Consider the following 18,847-nt stretch of genomic DNA (forward strand, 5'->3'; position numbering starts at 1 on the left):
AATTTAACTTATGCGCAAACCTGAAACATCGCATAAAACATTTGCGATTAAAGCACCGTTTCCATTCAACGAGTCAAAAAGAAAAAATCGTCACTTCCTGATAAACTGGCACTAAATATCACTAAGAAAAAAAGAAGCCACTAAATATAATCATTTTCATATAAGATAAATTACTTGTGCCTCAGAGCGAGCAGACGAAACACAATAAATGCAGTCATTGCTTTCAGAGGTGGATGCCTGCTGTTTGGGAAAGCAGTCATGTAAGACAATTATACAGACTTACTTTGATGACAGACTTTGCTCAGGCATTTCAGAACGACCAAAAAACATTTCAGATGCTGTGCAACGAGATTGGTCCGCTGGTTAGTCAAGTTATCCCGTCCCATCGTGCAAAGTCGCATGATTTTTTGACGCGCACGGTGGAATTTATTCAGTAAATGTGTTTCCATTGTAGTTTATGCACATTTTTTCTTATCAGATGAAAAGTTTATCCTACTCAATTGTGCAACTGTCAGAACTTTTTTTATGCACATTTTTAAAATTTATGTGCATCTTGGCATTTCCATCCAGTGATTTTTTAATGCGATATTCCAAAAAAGCACATAAAAATAGGTGGATGGAAACATAGCTAATTTTTTATTTGTCACTTCTGATCTATTTAATGCATCATTGCTGAATAAAAGTTTTAATTTCTTTCTTTCCAAAAAAAAAAAAAAACTTAGCTTGGGAGGTACATGCTTTCTATGCAACATTCTTATAATGAAAACAAAATACACTTTTATTCTGTATGACCTTCCACCTCTTACCTTGTAGCATTTTCCAGTGCGCGAGAGAACACATTGCATCCTGAGGGTGTGGGGGAGTGCTGTAAAGAGTAGAACCAGGTCGCGGCCTCCTTCACGAAAGCATTAGCATCATCTCCACCCAAAGAGTTAGACAGGGCTGCGTAAAATGCTGTCTTGCTGTCAGTCCTTCCCTGAAGCTGCTCGAAATTCTTCTCAAATAAAAGAAACAAAAATCAACCACACAAAAAAATTTAACCACACCAAGCTTTAATTCTCACACTATCTTTTAGGCGCTTTAATTCTCACACTATCTTTTAGGTGCTGTCCTCTCGCTCATTTCTCAATCTGATATATTTTTGTCCTGACCTTAATGTTCTTGGCTCTGCTGATGAGGCCGTCTTCAATGGATGACCCCAGAAGTAATTCAACTTTGTGGAAGCGTCCGGACCGAAGGGCCACTGAAGGCTTTTCCTGAACTACAGTTCCATCAACCACCGGTGACCAGGCCTGCAGAGGACCACTCACTGCTAACAACTACACACAAATAAAAACACCCCGAGGATGTTAAACGACTATTTTGTGCATTTTCTTCACAAAAGCAACCCATTGTACCTTGGTCTGGGCAGCGTTGATGCTCTGAGCCGGTTTACTCCTTAGGCAGGTCAGCAGCTGTGAAGTATTAGAGGCCAAGCAGCCAAGTTCCCTAGCCAGAGATGCAGTTTGCGCCTGGGCTTTAGATGTACTCATTACAACAGCTGGAGAAAACACCGATCCACCCTATAAGCAAACAACAGCATTGTTTAGCACTAGATGTGACCACTAAAAAGGTATCTGGATCTTTAGTCATCAACCATGATGAACTATTTTCATCTAGACGTCATTAATTATGGATTTTTGTTTTACTTTAAAGACGTTTGTTACTCAGTTTGAGAACTGAGAGAGTTCGGAGCACTTTTCCAGTCAGTCTCAAATGTCAATGAGACAAACACGTTTTATATTAATCTATTATGGTTTAGACTAAAAAATGTGTCAAAACAGAAAATCATGAAACTGTGAGTGGTTTTCTTTGCATACCACTGCTATTTATACACCTATTTACCAGAAGCGGTGCATTATTTCCATATATAGAGCATATGTGAATGAATTTGCATGCGATTATAAAGCTGTTGCATTTCAACACTTCCTATTTTTGCTTATTTGTGAAGTGGAAAGTGTGGTGAGAAAGCTTCCCCGTTTACTCAGGCCATGCCCTTAAACTCTTATCAGTGGGAAGTTGCACAACAGAACAATAGCAGAATCTATAAGAAGGGGAGATTGTCTCAGTTGGGACAGACATCTGATGGCTGATTGGATGTGATTCATTTGTAGGACTAGCCATGGGAGATTGACAATGGGAGGCACTCTGGCAAGCCAAAGAACCCTGGAGGATTTCAGACAAACTCGCACTAATGAAGACCTTCCACCAAGAGGTACGAAAATGCTGAGCACTGTTTGAGTGACTGGTTTCAAGTGATGCTCCCAGTTATTGTAAGCTTATGCCACATCGTTTCAATCATTTACAGATGTTGTGGTTTGTGAAGAGAGACTCAAACGGTATTAATACATAGGCATACATATATATCGGTTCTCTTTATAGAATGTGCGGCATAAGCTGTGGTCTGTCCTTGAAATGAAATAATATTCAATAGCCTAAGCTGAACTAAACTCCTCTATTCTGGCAAAAAAAACAAAGTTTGTGTATGACCTAAAAAATAATAAGTCTTTAAAACTGGACACAAGTGCGCAAGAATTAGCTGTTAACACACCCAGCACTGAATAGTAGCAAACAAGGAAGTTTGTTTTTCTGTTTAGTCATCATTTTTGACTTAAAAAAAGGCTAAAAGTGCATATTCGAAGTACTTCCTGGCACTGCAACATAAATACAAATGATTAATATTAAATTACTTCCTAATACAAATGCTCAAAAATACAGGTTTGTTTCATTTTGTTTCAGCTAAAAAACATTAAAAAAAAACTAGTAACAAACATAAACATTATGAAAATCAATGCAAATGTGACATTTTCTGTTTAACAGTGGATGAGAATGACATGGCATTAGTGTTGGATAACTACCCTCCTCCTGATATCTGCGAGCCCATATTTCGAATGGGAGATTGGCTGAAAATAGTGTCTGAGTAAGTATCATTATCATACGCTTCTACAAGAGCTTTTGCCTGTATGCTAATAGTAAAATCTGTCTCTTAACATGCTTCACAAGATTATTACGCAAGATATGCTAGCAGAAACATATAAGTTCAGCTATGCAAACACATACCCTCTGCGATTCAAAAGAGTGTTTTTTTTGGGGGGGTAAGTCTTTCATGCTCATAATTTATGTTATCAAAAACATTGTAAAAATGGCAAGATTGTGAAATACTATTACAATTTAAAATACCAGCTTTTTTATTTTAATATATTTAAATATGTAATTTATTAATGTGATTGCAAAGCTGAATTTTCAGCAATCATTACTCCAGTCATTCTGGAAACCATTCTAACATGCTGCTTTGGTGCTTAAGAAACAGATATAATTATTAATGCTGAAAACAGCTGTGCGTCTTAAAATTTTTGTGGAAACAGTTATATAATTTTCATGATTCTTTGATAAATACTAGAGGGAGAGGGAGAGGGAGAGAGTGAGAGAGAGAGAGAGATAGTGTTTGTATGTTTGAAGTGTTAGTAGATAGATACAATGTTTGTATGTTTGAAGTGTTAGTATGTTAATAGTAACTATATTATACATCAATAACAACAAACTGACAGTTGTTGGGCACAATGTGTGAATGCACAACTGACCACAAAACCTTGAAGCCAGTGTTAACTTTAACACTAGCCTAACCTTCTGCTGTTTAACACACACAGAAAAATGTTTTTTTTCACTGAATAGAAATAGGTTGTTTTTTTATCATTATAAACGACAAGAACTGTCTACATACATTTTTACAAGTCTCACTTTCTTTCAGAGAAAGTTACTGGTGGAAGGTCTACTCAGACAACACTAAGGAAGTGAACTATATACCGCACTGTCATGCCACAAAAGTCTACCATGGGTAGGTTCTGAAATGCCAACTATACTAGCTACTTCTCATTTAGCTTCCACTAGCTGTTTAATGCTCTGTGAGTGCTAATGGAAACATTCTTGACTGTCTCAGCTGGCTGTTTGAAACTGTGACCAGACCAAAAGCTGAGGAACTGCTTCAACTCCCAGGAAACCGAGTGGGGTCGTTCTTGATCAGAGAGAGCACAAACGGTCAGAATATATATTTAAGATGAACATTATATCCTAGTCTAGTCCCACTCAGCACAAGGTCTGGTCCATATTTCAGCTTATTCTGGATGACAGACAGAGTTTTATAAATAGACCAATCCAAAGGATCTTCTAAATAATATTTTGGCTTGTTCACTAATATGGCTGATGTTACAATCATATTGCTTGTATTTTTCTAGGTTCGTACACTTTATCTGTGCGCCACAGAACTATTAAGCATTATCGAATAGTTAGAATGCCAAACAACTGGTATTACATCTCTCCACGCCTCACATTTCAATGTCTGGAAGATCTGGTCAACTACTACTCTGGTAAATCAAATACTACACCAAAAAACGACCACTTTTAGTGTAAAAGATGGCCAATTTGATGCAGATTTTCCCTCTCGCTCTGGTTTAGATATAGCAGACGGACTGTGCTGTGTTCTAACTGGCCCATGCTTGATCGCCTGTGAAACACCTCTGAGTGAGCTCACGAAAACACCTGAAGGGAGAAAATTATCTTTTGACTGGAGGGCAGTGAACAGGTAATAAGATCAATAAAAGCCGCTCAAGATTTGTCCCTTAACCACTACCACTCAAAAGTTTGAGGTCAGTAATGTTTTTAATGTTTTTGAAAGAAGTCGCCTATACTCACCAAGGCTGCATTTTTGAACCAAAAATACAGTATGTAAAGTAATATTGTGATGTTTTCTATTTCTATATATTTTTAAAATAATTTTTAAATGAATTTATTCCTGGCAAAGGGTGATTTTTAGCATCCTTTACTCCAGTCTTCAGTGTCACATGATCCTTCAGAAATAATTATAATATGCTGATTTGGTGCTAAAGAAATTCTGATTATTATCGAAGTTGGAAAACAGTTGTGCTACTTCATATTTTTTAATGAATAAATGTAAGTTAGTATTTATATATTAAATGTACAAGTATTTACTGTAGCTTTACTGAATAAAAGTAATTTATTTTTTCAAAAAAGTTTGATTCCAAACTTTTGAATGGTAATGTATATCTTACAATTTTCCTTATTGTTTCTCTACTAAAACTGAAATTGATTATTTGACAAGTATTTGAACTATCATATGAACATAGAAGCATTTTAGATACTGTAAATCCTTTCAGACAACATCTATAATACTAATGCATTTTCCCACACTCAGCTCGGAGCTCGTCCACCAGAGCACAAGCCCTTCAGCGGTCAGCTATGGGGTTCAGAACAGTGTCTCTTCCTACCTGTCTTTGCTGGGACAGCAAGAGAAACCAGAGAAAAAGAAGTTTAGTTTGAAGAAGAGGTGGAGGTCTGTCTACATGATGCCAAACCACCAGCTTGACAGTTTGGCCACTGTGGAAGACAACTATGAGGAGGTGCCTTGATAGATCACATCTAATTCATTCCAGGAGCTCAAAAGCTGATAGAGGGATATCTAAAGGCATTGTTGTGTCTGGACTGGAAAGAGACAGACTTTTTGTCAGAGAAAAATTTAAGCTCCTCAAGCACGTGTTTATTTAAATTTGGGCTTACGAAGCTTTGACTTTGAATGTTTTAGGATGGTTGTGCAACCTTGCATCATTCTTTTTTGGACTGGAGAAGGTTGATTTTACTGTAAATGTGACCTCAGACATTAGTCTTGTTACATTAAACAGTGATGTCGTGTAACCGGCAGTTGGAACTCAGAGTTCTGTTCTTACCATTAATAAAGCACGGTGGAAAAGTGATGAAGCTGACGGTGAGGTGAGATGAAGACTCGCAATGTCGGCTCCGTTTCTCTCTGCTCCTACTGTGACTTTAGTGGGGTCTCCTCCAAACAGAGCAATGTTCTTCTGAACCCAATCCAGAGCAGCTGCCTGGTCCTGCAACCCATAATTCCCCGGCAGAGCACTGGAACCTACACAGAGTCAACAGAGTTCAATTCATCAGGCACATCCAAATGTGTTTTCCACACATAGATTAAAACTATGACGCAAGAAGATTTGCAATAAATGACTGAAAAATCACCTTTTCATTATAACCAGCATGTGAAAGTCGATCCATTATACAATAATAATAATAATCTTTTAAATGTTTAATAAAATATTCCCAGCTCCACAGGGGTTTTTGGCTGGGAAATACCATTGTCACAAACAGTTCAAGAAACTTAAGGAAGCCAATCAGGCTTCTGCACAGCTTTCACTGCTTGTTGTTTTTGGCTGGACAATGAAAGCTCATCCTGGCAGACCACTCAAAGGCACCAGTTAGGCCTCCTTTTCAAACGTACTCAGCCAAGGGTGGCAAAGGGGAAAAGAATCCGAATATTTTCACAACCAATGTGCGGAATGGAACTTCTCACGTGGACATTACGTAACCATATTCCATAACCATATTCACATAATTTCTAACCGAACAGAGCTTCCAGGACAGTTTAATTCCAGTGTAGGATATATAATAAAGCTGTCTTCATTCCTTATAATATTTTCAGGACTTTTCAGAATAAAGTGTCCAGGAAGGCTTTCTCTTTTTTGATGCATGAAAACAAACACATCAACAATAAAGAAAAATAAAACTAAAGATGATTGTATTCAGGGCTCATAATCGTGAGGACTGTGTTATGTGTTATGTACTAGATTCTATATTATATGTTGCTCTATGCCAAGGGTTTTCGGTCTTTACAGATCCAGAACCCAGAAAAAAAATGTTTATTATCCAATGGATGTACACTGAAAAGTTTATTTTCTTTTAAATAAATGAATACTTTTATTCAACAGGGGTGCATTAAATTGTTTAAATGTGAACTTTGAACTTTCTATTTCTAGAATCCAGAAAAAAATGTTTCACAGTTTCCACAAAAACGGTTTTGATACCAAAAATGCCTTTGGCACCAAAACAGCATATTAGAATGACTTCTGAAGGATCATGTGACACTGAAGACTGGAGTAATGGCTATAGAAAGTTTGGCTTTGCCATTACATTTGACATATATTTAAAATAGAAAGCATTTGTGGGGCTGGCTAGAGTCTTGGAATATTATCAAGATGCATATTTGAACACTTTCATGTATATGTGCGTGTTTGTGTACCTACACTTAGGAAACCGAAAGCAGCCACCTTGAAACTGGCTGTCACTACTATTATGTTGCCAACAGCAGCGAGGTAAGAGCCATCTAAGAGACCCGATCCAGAGTTGTGGAAGAACACCAGAACCGGAGCATTCTTTCCCTGTGACAAAACAGAAAAATTGTACTATGAATACCAATAACAGCATTTGCACCACAGTCAGTCAGCAGATACAGTGGTTTATGAAAGCAGTATTAACATATATAAAAGTCCATGATATACAGTGAGTTCCAATGAGACACTAAATGAGAAAAAATAATTAAATGAGTATATTATGTATTATTTTGTATGAACTTACTGACTGCAAACTTCTGAATAGTACTCTACATGTATACCTATATATGAATTTATGCATGTATGAGCTCACAAGTATGTCATGTGAGTCTTACCACACTACTAGCAACAAATACATTGAGGTACAGACAGTCTTTGCTGGAGGTGGAGTCAGTGGGATCGCCAGGCTGAAGACAGCTGGATCTAAAACAGTTTTGATCAAGCAAATCAGATCTCACTCAAGAAAAGTGACTCTATTAATTCTGCAGATTTGAGGGTATAAATACATGTTCATTTTTGAGAACATACATTTATACTTTTACAATCTGCAATCAAACACACTCAGAAAACGTGGCATTCCAGGTACTAGTCCAGTCAGCTGGCTGTGGAGGGCTGAAACGGAGCTCTCCGATTGGTGGATGAGCATAAGGGACACCCAGGAAGTAGGTCACACGCTTGCTATCTGAGCCAGTTATGGGTTTCACCTCACTCTCCCCGAGAAGTGTGCCGTGATCAGGGATGGAAACAGAAGTCAAGTCTGGCTGTATACCTATAAAGAAATGTTTAACATCTCTGTTGTTGGGGTGGAAGAAATCAGAAACACCCTAAACTGGTTGACACTCTGAATAAATCGAAGAATGCATTGTTTTAATGTGCCACCTGTCCTGATGTAAACAGATTGAGCAGGCTCTTTGATGACTAGGAAGCAGCATGGTCCGCTGGTCGTAGGAAGGCAGGTGTGTGTGTCTGGACACATCACACATCTCATGGCTGACTCTCTGCTATCGATGGACACAGCTGAACAGGACTCACTTTCCGCACAAGCTACAGAATACAAGAAAGTTATGAGAAAACAAAGATAACCACATACATCTGATGTACTGTGAATTGCAAAAAAAAATTTATTCTGATTATTACTAATTAAATAAAATACATTCAAATTAATAAATTATATATATATACTGTATATATATATATACACTGAACAAAATTATAAATGCAACACTTTTGTTTTTGCCCCCATTTTTCATGAGCTGAACTCAAAGATCTAAGACTTTTTCTATGTACACAAAAGGCCTATTTCTCTCAAATATTGTTCACAAATCTGTATAAATCTGTGTTAGTGAGCACTTCTCCTTTGCCGAGATAATCCACCCACCTCACAGGTGTGGCATATCAAGATGCTGATTAGACAGCATGATTATTGCACAGGTGTGCCTTAGGCTGGCCACAATAAAAGGCCACTCTAAAATGTGCAGTTTTACTGTATTGGGGGGGTCCGGGGAGGCCTGAAAACCAGTCAGTATCTGGTGTGATAACCATTTGCCTCACGCAGTGCAACACATCTCCTTCGCATAGAGTTGATCAGGTTGTTGATCAAAAGTGTTGCGTTTATAATTTTGTTCAGTGTATATATACACATACACACACATATATACATATATGTATATTATTGTATATTAATTCAGCCTTGTCATCTTAGCAATAAATGATATTTTAAAATATATTAAAATAGAACAGATACTTTAAATTGTGACAATATTTCAACATATTACTGCTTTTACTGTATTTTTGATCAAATAAATGCAGCCTTGGTGAGCATAAGAAATAATATTTATTCAGATCAAAAGTAAACTATGTTGCTACATGTGTTTAGCAAGTGTGCCTCCATCACATCAGCTTCCTGTAAAAGTTCTCAGAAAACGAAAGGTGAGAAATGTTACCAGACAGACACCACTCTCTGACTTTATCCAGATCCTCTGCTATATCGCTGCTTATGTGGACAATGTCAAAAGCTGAAACAGACGAATCCACCTTGACAGAGGCGGCATCCAACTGCTTCCAGTTCTTCAAATCAGCTGCTTGCACATAAGCAATGAGATCAAGAATGATGTGTGGGAATTACATAAATTACTTAATTAAATTATAAATACATTAATTAGAAAACAGTAAGTTATTATTCATTTAGGAGTCTCTTACCATTCTTTGATGGAGAGCGGAGACTAAATGGTGGACATTCTTGGATTCTTTATCCATTGGTTAACTACAGACATACAAAGAGGATGGTAAAATCTTTTCATGAAGTAATTTACTTTAACAAGTCACATAATGGGAATTCTCAATTCATTGAAATACACAGAGTTCGAAAAAGCACATGGATTTCAGATATACCCGGCTTTTCATACCAGCCGGAGGGATAGGCTTCAGTCTGCACTTTGGATGGGAAGCAGTCCTGAATCCTCCAGTTAGTGCTGTCATTCTCACCACACGTCTGGATACCCAGACTATTCAGAGTTAGACACAACACATCTGATCCTGTACAAAGACAAAGCAGAGACCAACTGTGAGTGGTTTCATTCCTCAGATTAGACACATCACGTGTTTTGAGTGAATAAGATGTGTGTTTCGAGACTCGTCTGAGTGTAAAGGTTCTTTTGTACCAGGTACTCCTGAATCTTGAACATATCCTATGCCACGGCAGCATGAATCTTCATCACATCGCCTCTCACACTCAAAAAACCTGCTTGAAAAATTAAAACAGCATTACTCATGAAGGAAACAAATAAACTGAGATGGAAACACAAATTTGTTGGCTTTCTCCTCACCCTTCTGTGATAGATTTACTGGACAGACTGACTCGACTGCGTACAGAGTAGGACACCATCTTCTTAAAAGTAACACGGCTGTAAAAGCTCTTCACACTTCCAGACAGAGAAACTGCACAAGAAAAAGAAAGTGATGTCCATATTATGCATGACTGTAAAATCGAATCGGAATAGGTTGGTAAAAAGAGTATTTTTTGACCTAATGTTCCAAACAGTGGAACATTTATACACACAGAAACTTCCAAGTGGTGATTTGGGGCAAAAACATACTGTTCGCTAATTATGAAAGGTTCTTTGTTTCCCTCAGTACAAGCTAAGATGAAACGCTGGGTCAAAAAAATGGAAACTCTCTTTTACAGCATTGAGAAACCCCTTACAGCAGATTTCCACAAAGGTAGCATTATTTTCCACCCTTAAACATCTTCAGCAGATGGACCACATGTTAAGAGTTTATGATCACACCTTTTTGTTGTGGATTACTTTATAGGCCATGAAACATTCAAGCCCCTGTGATCCCCTATTATGACTGAAAATCACTGTATTTCTGTTCCAGGAACACACGATAGGACTATCAAATCCAAATATTCATGTTTTGCCATTTTAAATTGTTCAGAAGTATGTTGTCAGTAAGACATTTTTCTTTTCTTTTTGACATAAATAATAATATTTTTCAAGAATGCATTAAATTGGTCAAAAATGACACTAAATAATTTTTTTTTTCATTCTTAAAAAAAGAAAAAAAAAGAAAATGTATAATAGTATCCACAAAAATATTAAGCAGCTCAACATTGATAATAATGTGACACAATTGTAATATTTCACAATTGTACTAAATGCAGTCTTGGTGAGCATAAGAGACTTCTTTCAACAACATAAAAAAAGACTCATCAACCCCTAACTTTTTAATGGTTCTATAATCCAACACACTGTAGTAATTATTTTTTTCATTTAGAATTAAATTTCAGATTTGAATGAACTTTTTTTAAAATGATTATTTCCATATAAGCATCTTAAAAAAGGCTTGTACTAAACAAAAACCAGACAAAATTCTCTTACATAAAACCTTACATAGTCCACAATGAACAGTCCTTTTTAAAGAAAAGCTAAGGGGCTAAAGAGCGGACAACGTCTTTGCTATGGAGAGGAATGAATGACTAAGGTAATCTGAGAGGCACTCCTTCTCTCCGCTTCTGTTCAAATAAATTACTTGTGATTCCACATCATTTAAATCCTAGAGCTGTTCTGCAGTTTAGACAGACATCCAGAAAACCACATTATTGTGTGGTCACTCACTCACTTTACCAAATCTTACACAACACTACTATCCATTTCTAATTTAAAGGCTAACAATGAACATCATGCATAAACCACAAATACAGAGGGTCTCACCCACGTGCTTTTCTTTCAGGGGAAACTAATTCTGACACCTAGAGGAACAGTCCAAATGTGAAACAGTGGAGAATGTTGAAATGAAGATTAATGGTATTGAACTTCAAAATCAAATTCTTTTTTGAATTTGTACACCATGACCAGAATTTGTACACCATGGCCAGGGTAACGGACATTCATAGTCCCCTTGAAATCACTTGACAATTTCAGTTTTCTTGTAAATGGTTTAATTTATGAAAGGAGTGGTTCACTGTTTTTTTCTAGGCTTGATTGTGTTTATGGGGTGTTAACGTGTTAATGCTTCGTTTCTTAAAAAAACTCATTATTTTTCACATAATTTACCTTTATTCCACACCGCTCTGTCCCTTCTCTGAGAAACACGCTGATCATTTCCTGCTTTTATGAAACCCCTCCCTCAGAAATAGGCGATGGGCTCTGATTGGTTAGCTAGCCCAGTGTGTTGTGATTGGCTAAACGGAAGTAACTTGTTGTAGTCCCTACCAGCTGTTTTTGTAGGCATTAAACTGCCAGAAATTTAAAAGACGATATCTCCGTTTGCATTGAACTTTCAGCTTCGTAACTTTCCAGATATTGTTTATGCTCAAACAGCAACATTACACAATAACTAACGTTCTTAAAGTGAAATCACAATCAACCACCCCTTTAAGCCATTATTATATGGACCATGGATTATTATATCTGCTAAAAGTGAAAAAGGTTTAAATTTAGGAGGACAGTATAGCATATGGATGGCATAAAAACTAATAGAAACTAATACTCATACAACACTTGATACCGTGATGCCTTTAAGTTAGAGTCGTCTAACTTAGAATGTAGCTGGCAGAATTTCCGTTAGATTTCACACTTAAATGGTCATGAAACAGGGTAATGAATTAAGATATTAACAGATGAGTTTGACACTTTTTTGACGGAAGCAAAAGCATTTAGCAGAAGTCAAATGTCAGAACATCACTCAACTGTACCAGCTAGACAATATGTCAAGATAGTGGATTTTACAGGTAGTGTTGAGGAAAGTCGCATTAGATTGTGTTAGTCTTTCCTTCCACATACCGCAGACAGCATGAGCTCACTGCTGTCTGCACGCCACATGGGTGAGGTGGAGTTTTGCCACTTCACCTCGCTGAAATGTTCTCCAGTCATCCAGACAATTCTCAAAAAAAGTGTAATGAGAACTAGACATGGTTTGTTTTATGGCTAATGACCAGTGAACTCCAAAATACAGGAGATAATGATTCTGGTTCAAGTTTGCAATTGCAACAGTAGAAAAACAAGTAAAGATAATTGTGTAATTAATGTACTTCTCTCTTTCCTTTAATAATTATTATATTATATTGTCAAACTAAAAATTATTCAGGCACCAGATATAATTTTTTATATATTTTTTTTACTAGTGGGTGCAGGACACTAAAGTTCATTTATGTAAGTGAGGATAGCAAAGCAAAGTAAACTGTGACATATTATACCCAAAAATTCTTCATACAGTGGACTACCAGTAAAATGTTTAAAACTGTGATAAGGTGAGAAATTTTGAAGGTGTCTGAATACATTTTGGTTTGACTGTCCCAAATCAAAACAATATTTCTATATTTATTTTAATATTTATATATTTTTTGAGTCTGCTTAGTGTTGGTCAGACTAGCATTCACTTCAGACTTAGACTTCAAACTAGTCATTATTAATCCATCATCATTGTCTCCTTTTGTCCTTTCACCTTATGTCTCTCTCAAGCTCCAGCAATACCAAAATCTGAATCATCTGCATTCCATGTTCAGTTGCTAGGATCATATCGGAAAACAAATAAAGTAAACGACAGACTCAGTCACTATGAAAGTTGTAAGAGTCTGACATCAGACTTCACCATAGACCACAGTCTGCATAAGGCAATGCAAAACCCATCTGTCCAATCACAGAGAAAAGTCTCTGAAAATAGACAGCTAATGCTTGGAAATATGAAAATATAATATACATTATAATATAGTATATATGTGATTTTATGATGAAATGGGGTATGACAACAAAATCACATGGTGTATTGATTTATAGTGTTTTCATTATTTCAGATCCATGTGGAAGTAAATAATTAAAATGACCCTATTTGTTAATTGTAGTGAAAGCATGATCTTTTTGTGTATAAACGACTTACCTTTCTTCTGGTATGCAGTCTGAAGACTCTGTGTCATCACTAAACTGCATGCCTGCCTGAGGGGTTTGTCATATGCCCCACATACACGCGTGTCAGGATACAATACACATGCAAAATACAGAGGGCCTTCATCACGAATATCAGACACATGACAGAATTCTTCTTCTTCGCAGCCTGAAACCCAAATCCCATATTTACAGATCAGAATGTGACACATTCTTGGACCACACAGACATTTAGTAAGTATATAAGTGTAAGCAAATTGCATCTTACGTTTCAGACACTACAGCTGTGCCTCCTGGAAAGTGTATTGGTGTTTAAAGATCCAGTAAAGCTGACTGGGAAGTTGCCTCTCTTGGTCGACTTTAACATCACCGTTGTGTCTCCTTTACGGAGTCTAAATAAATTATTATTAGAGAGAGAAAAAAAAAAACACAGAACAGAGTTTTTTTTAAACACCAATTTTAAAACAGTACAGTTTATTATAAGGGTATTTTTAAGCACAAGAACACAAAAAAGCTTTAGTAAATATATACATATAAAATTAGTTTGGCCTCATTTCATTCATTCATACCAGAAAGAGCAAATTTGGAATCTTCTACAACAGCTGATCCACTGCAAGCAAGAGGGGGTTTTTGGACGTGTGTTCATATCAGACTCTGAAGACATAAATTATAACCATTAGATTATACAAGAATAAAAGCTAGATCATAATTCATCAAAATATATACTTTTGTTTATGACTGGCTTTTAAAACGCTTTAGCTGACGTGTGCAGAATGTTCGAACCTTTCCAGAGGTAGATGCGTTGGAAGCTGATGAGAGTTTCCTGGTAGCCAGTTTTATTTTTGCTGGATGCCGGTAAGGCTGCATCAGCTGCAAGAAATGTTCATTTCCATTATAATGCCCATCATTCCATACAATCATAAATCTTGATATATATGACATACAATTGAATTCGCAATCATGTAAAATTTTATGATATGAAAGCTAAGATTCTCAAGCACTGCACATCGGTAATGATTCAGCAAGTCATAATCAATCAGACAGAGTAAACTCTGTACATTTTTAAGTTTATAAAATGGGTACCAGGATGGAAAAAACACCAGAATGAAGCAATAAAGAGCAACCACTGGAAACTAAACAATTGATAAAGGTCAAATAACAGCAGAACCGAGTTGTGCAGTTTTAAACAACAATTAAACACATTTGTGTACAGTTTGAAAGTGTTATGAAATCCGGAGTGTGTACGTGTATGGACTCATACTGATGGTGAAGTCCTGTCCACCAAAGTTGAAAGCGAAACGTTTCAGTTGTTTGCTGTATTGGACACCAGCACCACAGATGCGGCTGGAGGAGGCCACACCCCCCACGTCCCAGTCTGCCTCACTGCACTGCAGCACTGAAGGAGCGCTCATGAGCCCACACATGATAGAGCCTAAAGCACAGGACAAAACCATTTAACAATTATTCATTGATCATATATATATAAAAAAAAAAATTAAAAAACATGACACTTCTAGTTTTGTATTGTAGTGATTTGGTTTTATAGCAGTGGAAAGGAGCTGCATCCGCTTGTAATGAGTGAGAGCGGCTCTGACCTCCATCGAGGACATTCTGGTTAAGGATGAATCCATCACAGCAGTTCTCACGACTGCAAGAGTTGACGCAGAAGCGATGGACGTCTGCCAGAGTGGATCCACGTGCATCAAACACAAGCATCCGATACACTCCAGAACCGGTCTTTCGGAAACTCAGCCTCTCAAAACTCTTCGGGCCTGCTGTGCTGAATTCATGACCTTTTGTCAGAAGATGAAGGGTGGAGAAAAGAAGAAGTACAGATATTCTTTTAGTCATGGCCAAGACACACAAGTGCATCTAAATGTTTTTGGGTCGCCAGAAATAACTAGAAACTGGAATCCCTGTTCCTGAGAGGAGTCTCAAAGTATCAAGTCATTTATTTCACATGGAAAAATATTTATCTCATAACAGAACAAGTCTTAGCAATGTTTTTATTAGAATTTTCTTTATTCTTGTGTCCACGGATGACTAGACCACTTTGTTAAATTCATTACTCACGAACCACAACTTAACCTTTGGGACTACAGTTCAATTATGATATTGTATGTTGATTAGATTTCATTTTCATATGCTCTTTGCCTCATAGAAAATTTCATTCTCTATTGAGACAAACTCAATGTCTCAATATTGTATGCATCACCACATTTTATTGCAATGTGTAACCAACACAGGGTCCTGGTGACTCACAATAACTAACCAAACTGAGAACATGTGGGATTTAACTAACAGCTGATGATCTTACCTTTCTTTCTCAGCACCATCAGATTGGGATCATCTCCTTTTATTTTCAGAACACAGTTGAGAGTCTGGAACGTCTCAGCACCATCATTTCCCAGAAACCCCTTGCTCTGTAATGCCAAAATACCGCAAGACTTTTTTTCTTTTTTTTTTGCAATAATCTTCACAGTTTTGGGAAAGGAGATGTGAGTGTCACTAAGACCAAAAAAAGACCCAATGCCAAATATAACACTTAAATATGATTAATGTCTTACTTCTCCAATGAAAATGTGCAATATTTTATATTTATTAGCTTGTGTAAAGATAAATGATTTATGTTAAAAAAGAGGTTGTTAAAACATATGTACTTGGTCAAATTTTGGACAAATGAATGCTGAAATTATAAAGTCAGGAGATGATGATTGAAGATAAATTTTACAAGCAAGCCTTAGACTACTGTTCAAAAGTTAGACAATATTTAGATAATACATAAATTATAATAAGAAGAATTGTTTCTTGAGCACCAAATCAGCATATAAGAATGATTTCTGAAGAATCTTAACACTTAAGACTGGAATAATGGCTGCTGAAGCCAGTTCATGCGCGCGCTTTCCATTACAGTTGCGTTGTTGTCTATGGGAGGGTCAGAGAGCTCTCAGATTCCATCAAAAATATCTTAATTTGTGTTCCGAAGATGAACGAAGGTCTTACGGGTTTGGAACGACATAATTTTCATTTTGTGGTGAACTAACCCTTTAAGCACTGTTGAACCAATACTTGAGACAGTCTTGTGGAAGGTACTTTCAAATTGTAGCTCCCCAAGCTACACGCAAGCTACATTTAAAAAAAGTAGTCAGGTACACTAACATAAAGTTGCGAACTACATTAAGAAGGCAATATGTTTCTGAATATAAAACTATCAGCATCATATAATTTACTTTTACAACCAGAGCAGAATTTATCTGACACAAAATAATTAAGATCTCAGTGTATGGATAGGGTAATTTTAGGGTAATATCAAATAAAAAAACTAGTCAAATAGTAAGAAACGGCAGAATTTAAAATCCTCAATGAAACGGAAGTAGCGTCATCTTTTCTTCAGTATTGTGATGTTCATCTGACTGAAACAGATGAAAAAATTAAGGGGAAAAAATTGGTTGTTGATTGGATGGAAGCAGATCTAAATACAAGACTGCAGTCAATTGTAAGAAAGGGGCGGAGTTTAAGTGGACCAAATGATCGGAGGAGTCCGGTGTATATCACCAGAGAGAAGTTATTTCACAAAAGACCCATTTATGACATTTTGATTAAATAAAGAAATCAAAAAAGTTTAAAAATAAAACAAATGTCTACACCAATAGCCTCGTGGGCAGCGCCCCGACATATAGCGCAGTTGCTCTTTCCCGATCCCATCCCCCCCTCTCACTCTCCCACTTTGCTTCCTGTCTGTACTGTCCTATCATAATAAAGACAAAACCGCCCAAAAATAAATCTTAAAAAATAAAATGAAACAAATGCATGGATGAATCATTCACAATGAGATCAATAACATGCATTTAGAAAATACATAGGGCGAATTTTTCACTTCAAACTTTAAATAGTTTGCTACCAAAAAAAGATAGACCAGCAGGGACTCAAATGAAGCAATGAATCAGTTTGTGACATGAACTCTTTGAACAACTGAAGTCACTAAAATAAACTCCTACATACAGACATAATACATAATACAAACTCCTACTAAAATAAAGTACTACATATGAATCAAGTGAATTAAGGGACAGACAGCACGATTTTTCATTCCGCATATTTTCTTGTTTGTAAAAGTTGTGTGTTACTTGAAAAGTTCCACTACTTTAAAAACACATGAACTACTGCCATGCTATATAAAATGTAAAAAAAAAAATTAACTAGGCCTAGTTCCTCCCTAATACTGACTGTAGCACGTACCTTTGCACTCTTCAACTGTCACTGGAGCATCAGAAGATGTCCAAGAAAGTTGCTCCCCCTGTGGAGAGACACACAACCATCTGCCAGACATGGGGTCCTTCTGGGCTGACAGGAATTCACCTTTTTTTGTACAACTCAGTTTACTCTGCTGGCACTCAGTAAGACCTTAAGAGCATCAAGACAAATAGAAAACAAGATGAAAAATCACAATCACTCATTTTCCTCTGAAACCTGTTATCTACATTTTGACAGAGCTGACATGTTTAATTGTAACTATCTAACACCAGCTATTCTTGAGTTTGTGTGTTGGGCTGGGCTGTTTTAGTTTGGCCTTTACTCACAATGAGAAGCACTAAAGGCTCCCTGGGCCACAGTGGATGTTCCCAAGGGGCAGGGAGAACACAAGACCTGCACTTCTTCCGCTTGAAAAGTATCACGCAGACACGGAGTACACGCACCACCACTAGAAAAAGAACCAGCTGGACACACTACTGCATGTGAGAGAGGATAAAAACAAACACACAGGGAGCAGAGTGATTAAGCTTGGATAATGATGGTGTTGAGTGGAAAAAGAGGAGAAAGTTTGACAGATACAGAAGGAAGATTAATAATAGAGGAGGAAAAATTGCATGCAGTTTGAAATATTACCTTATACATTTATACAATTTTGCTCACCATATTTCTATGCCAGTAAGCTAAAACATGCATCAATTATAGAAATCTTTATAGGTGCATATTCGGAAATACTAGAAAAGCCATTTTCCTTTATGGTACACAGGCCGGTCTGTCATTAAGACAACCAACTGGTATAGAAGCCAACCTACCACACCCAGTGGATTGTGGGAGCTGCTTATAGCCATCCATGCAGCTAAATGAGGGAGGAATAGAAAGAGCGAGAGAACCGTCATAGAGGAAGATGGACTGGTATGACCCACTTTGGATTAATTCCCTCACGCCCTTTAACATCCTCTCCTCGCTAAGTGCCATATCTGC

The 18,847-nt window shown here is 37.0% G+C and overlaps 1 protein-coding gene across 1 annotated transcript in view; it reads right to left on the reverse strand.

Moving 5' to 3' along the window:
- Positions 1–18,847, reverse strand: part of LOC107704832 (thyroglobulin-like) — a 34,073-nt gene that overhangs the window by 4,329 nt on the left and 10,897 nt on the right. The window contains 26 exon segments of the mRNA XM_016507856.1: positions 807–994; positions 1,152–1,319; positions 1,398–1,562; positions 5,778–5,974; positions 7,142–7,280; positions 7,568–7,655; positions 7,794–8,001; positions 8,112–8,276; positions 9,176–9,310; positions 9,432–9,472; positions 9,474–9,495; positions 9,624–9,767; positions 9,893–9,972; positions 10,058–10,169; positions 13,611–13,784; positions 13,884–13,990; positions 13,992–14,007; positions 14,185–14,233; positions 14,235–14,269; positions 14,399–14,485; positions 14,877–15,047; positions 15,211–15,408; positions 15,933–16,070; positions 17,855–18,019; positions 18,196–18,345; positions 18,679–18,843. Coding sequence (XP_016363342.1) covers positions 807–994; positions 1,152–1,319; positions 1,398–1,562; positions 5,778–5,974; positions 7,142–7,280; positions 7,568–7,655; positions 7,794–8,001; positions 8,112–8,276; positions 9,176–9,310; positions 9,432–9,472; positions 9,474–9,495; positions 9,624–9,767; positions 9,893–9,972; positions 10,058–10,169; positions 13,611–13,784; positions 13,884–13,990; positions 13,992–14,007; positions 14,185–14,233; positions 14,235–14,269; positions 14,399–14,485; positions 14,877–15,047; positions 15,211–15,408; positions 15,933–16,070; positions 17,855–18,019; positions 18,196–18,345; positions 18,679–18,843 — 3,307 coding nt within the window.

This window comes from Sinocyclocheilus anshuiensis, unplaced genomic scaffold, assembly GCF_001515605.1.
Source record: "Sinocyclocheilus anshuiensis isolate Anshui unplaced genomic scaffold, SAMN03320099.WGS_v1.1 scaffold702, whole genome shotgun sequence".
NCBI classification, from domain to species: domain Eukaryota; kingdom Metazoa; phylum Chordata; class Actinopteri; order Cypriniformes; family Cyprinidae; genus Sinocyclocheilus; species Sinocyclocheilus anshuiensis.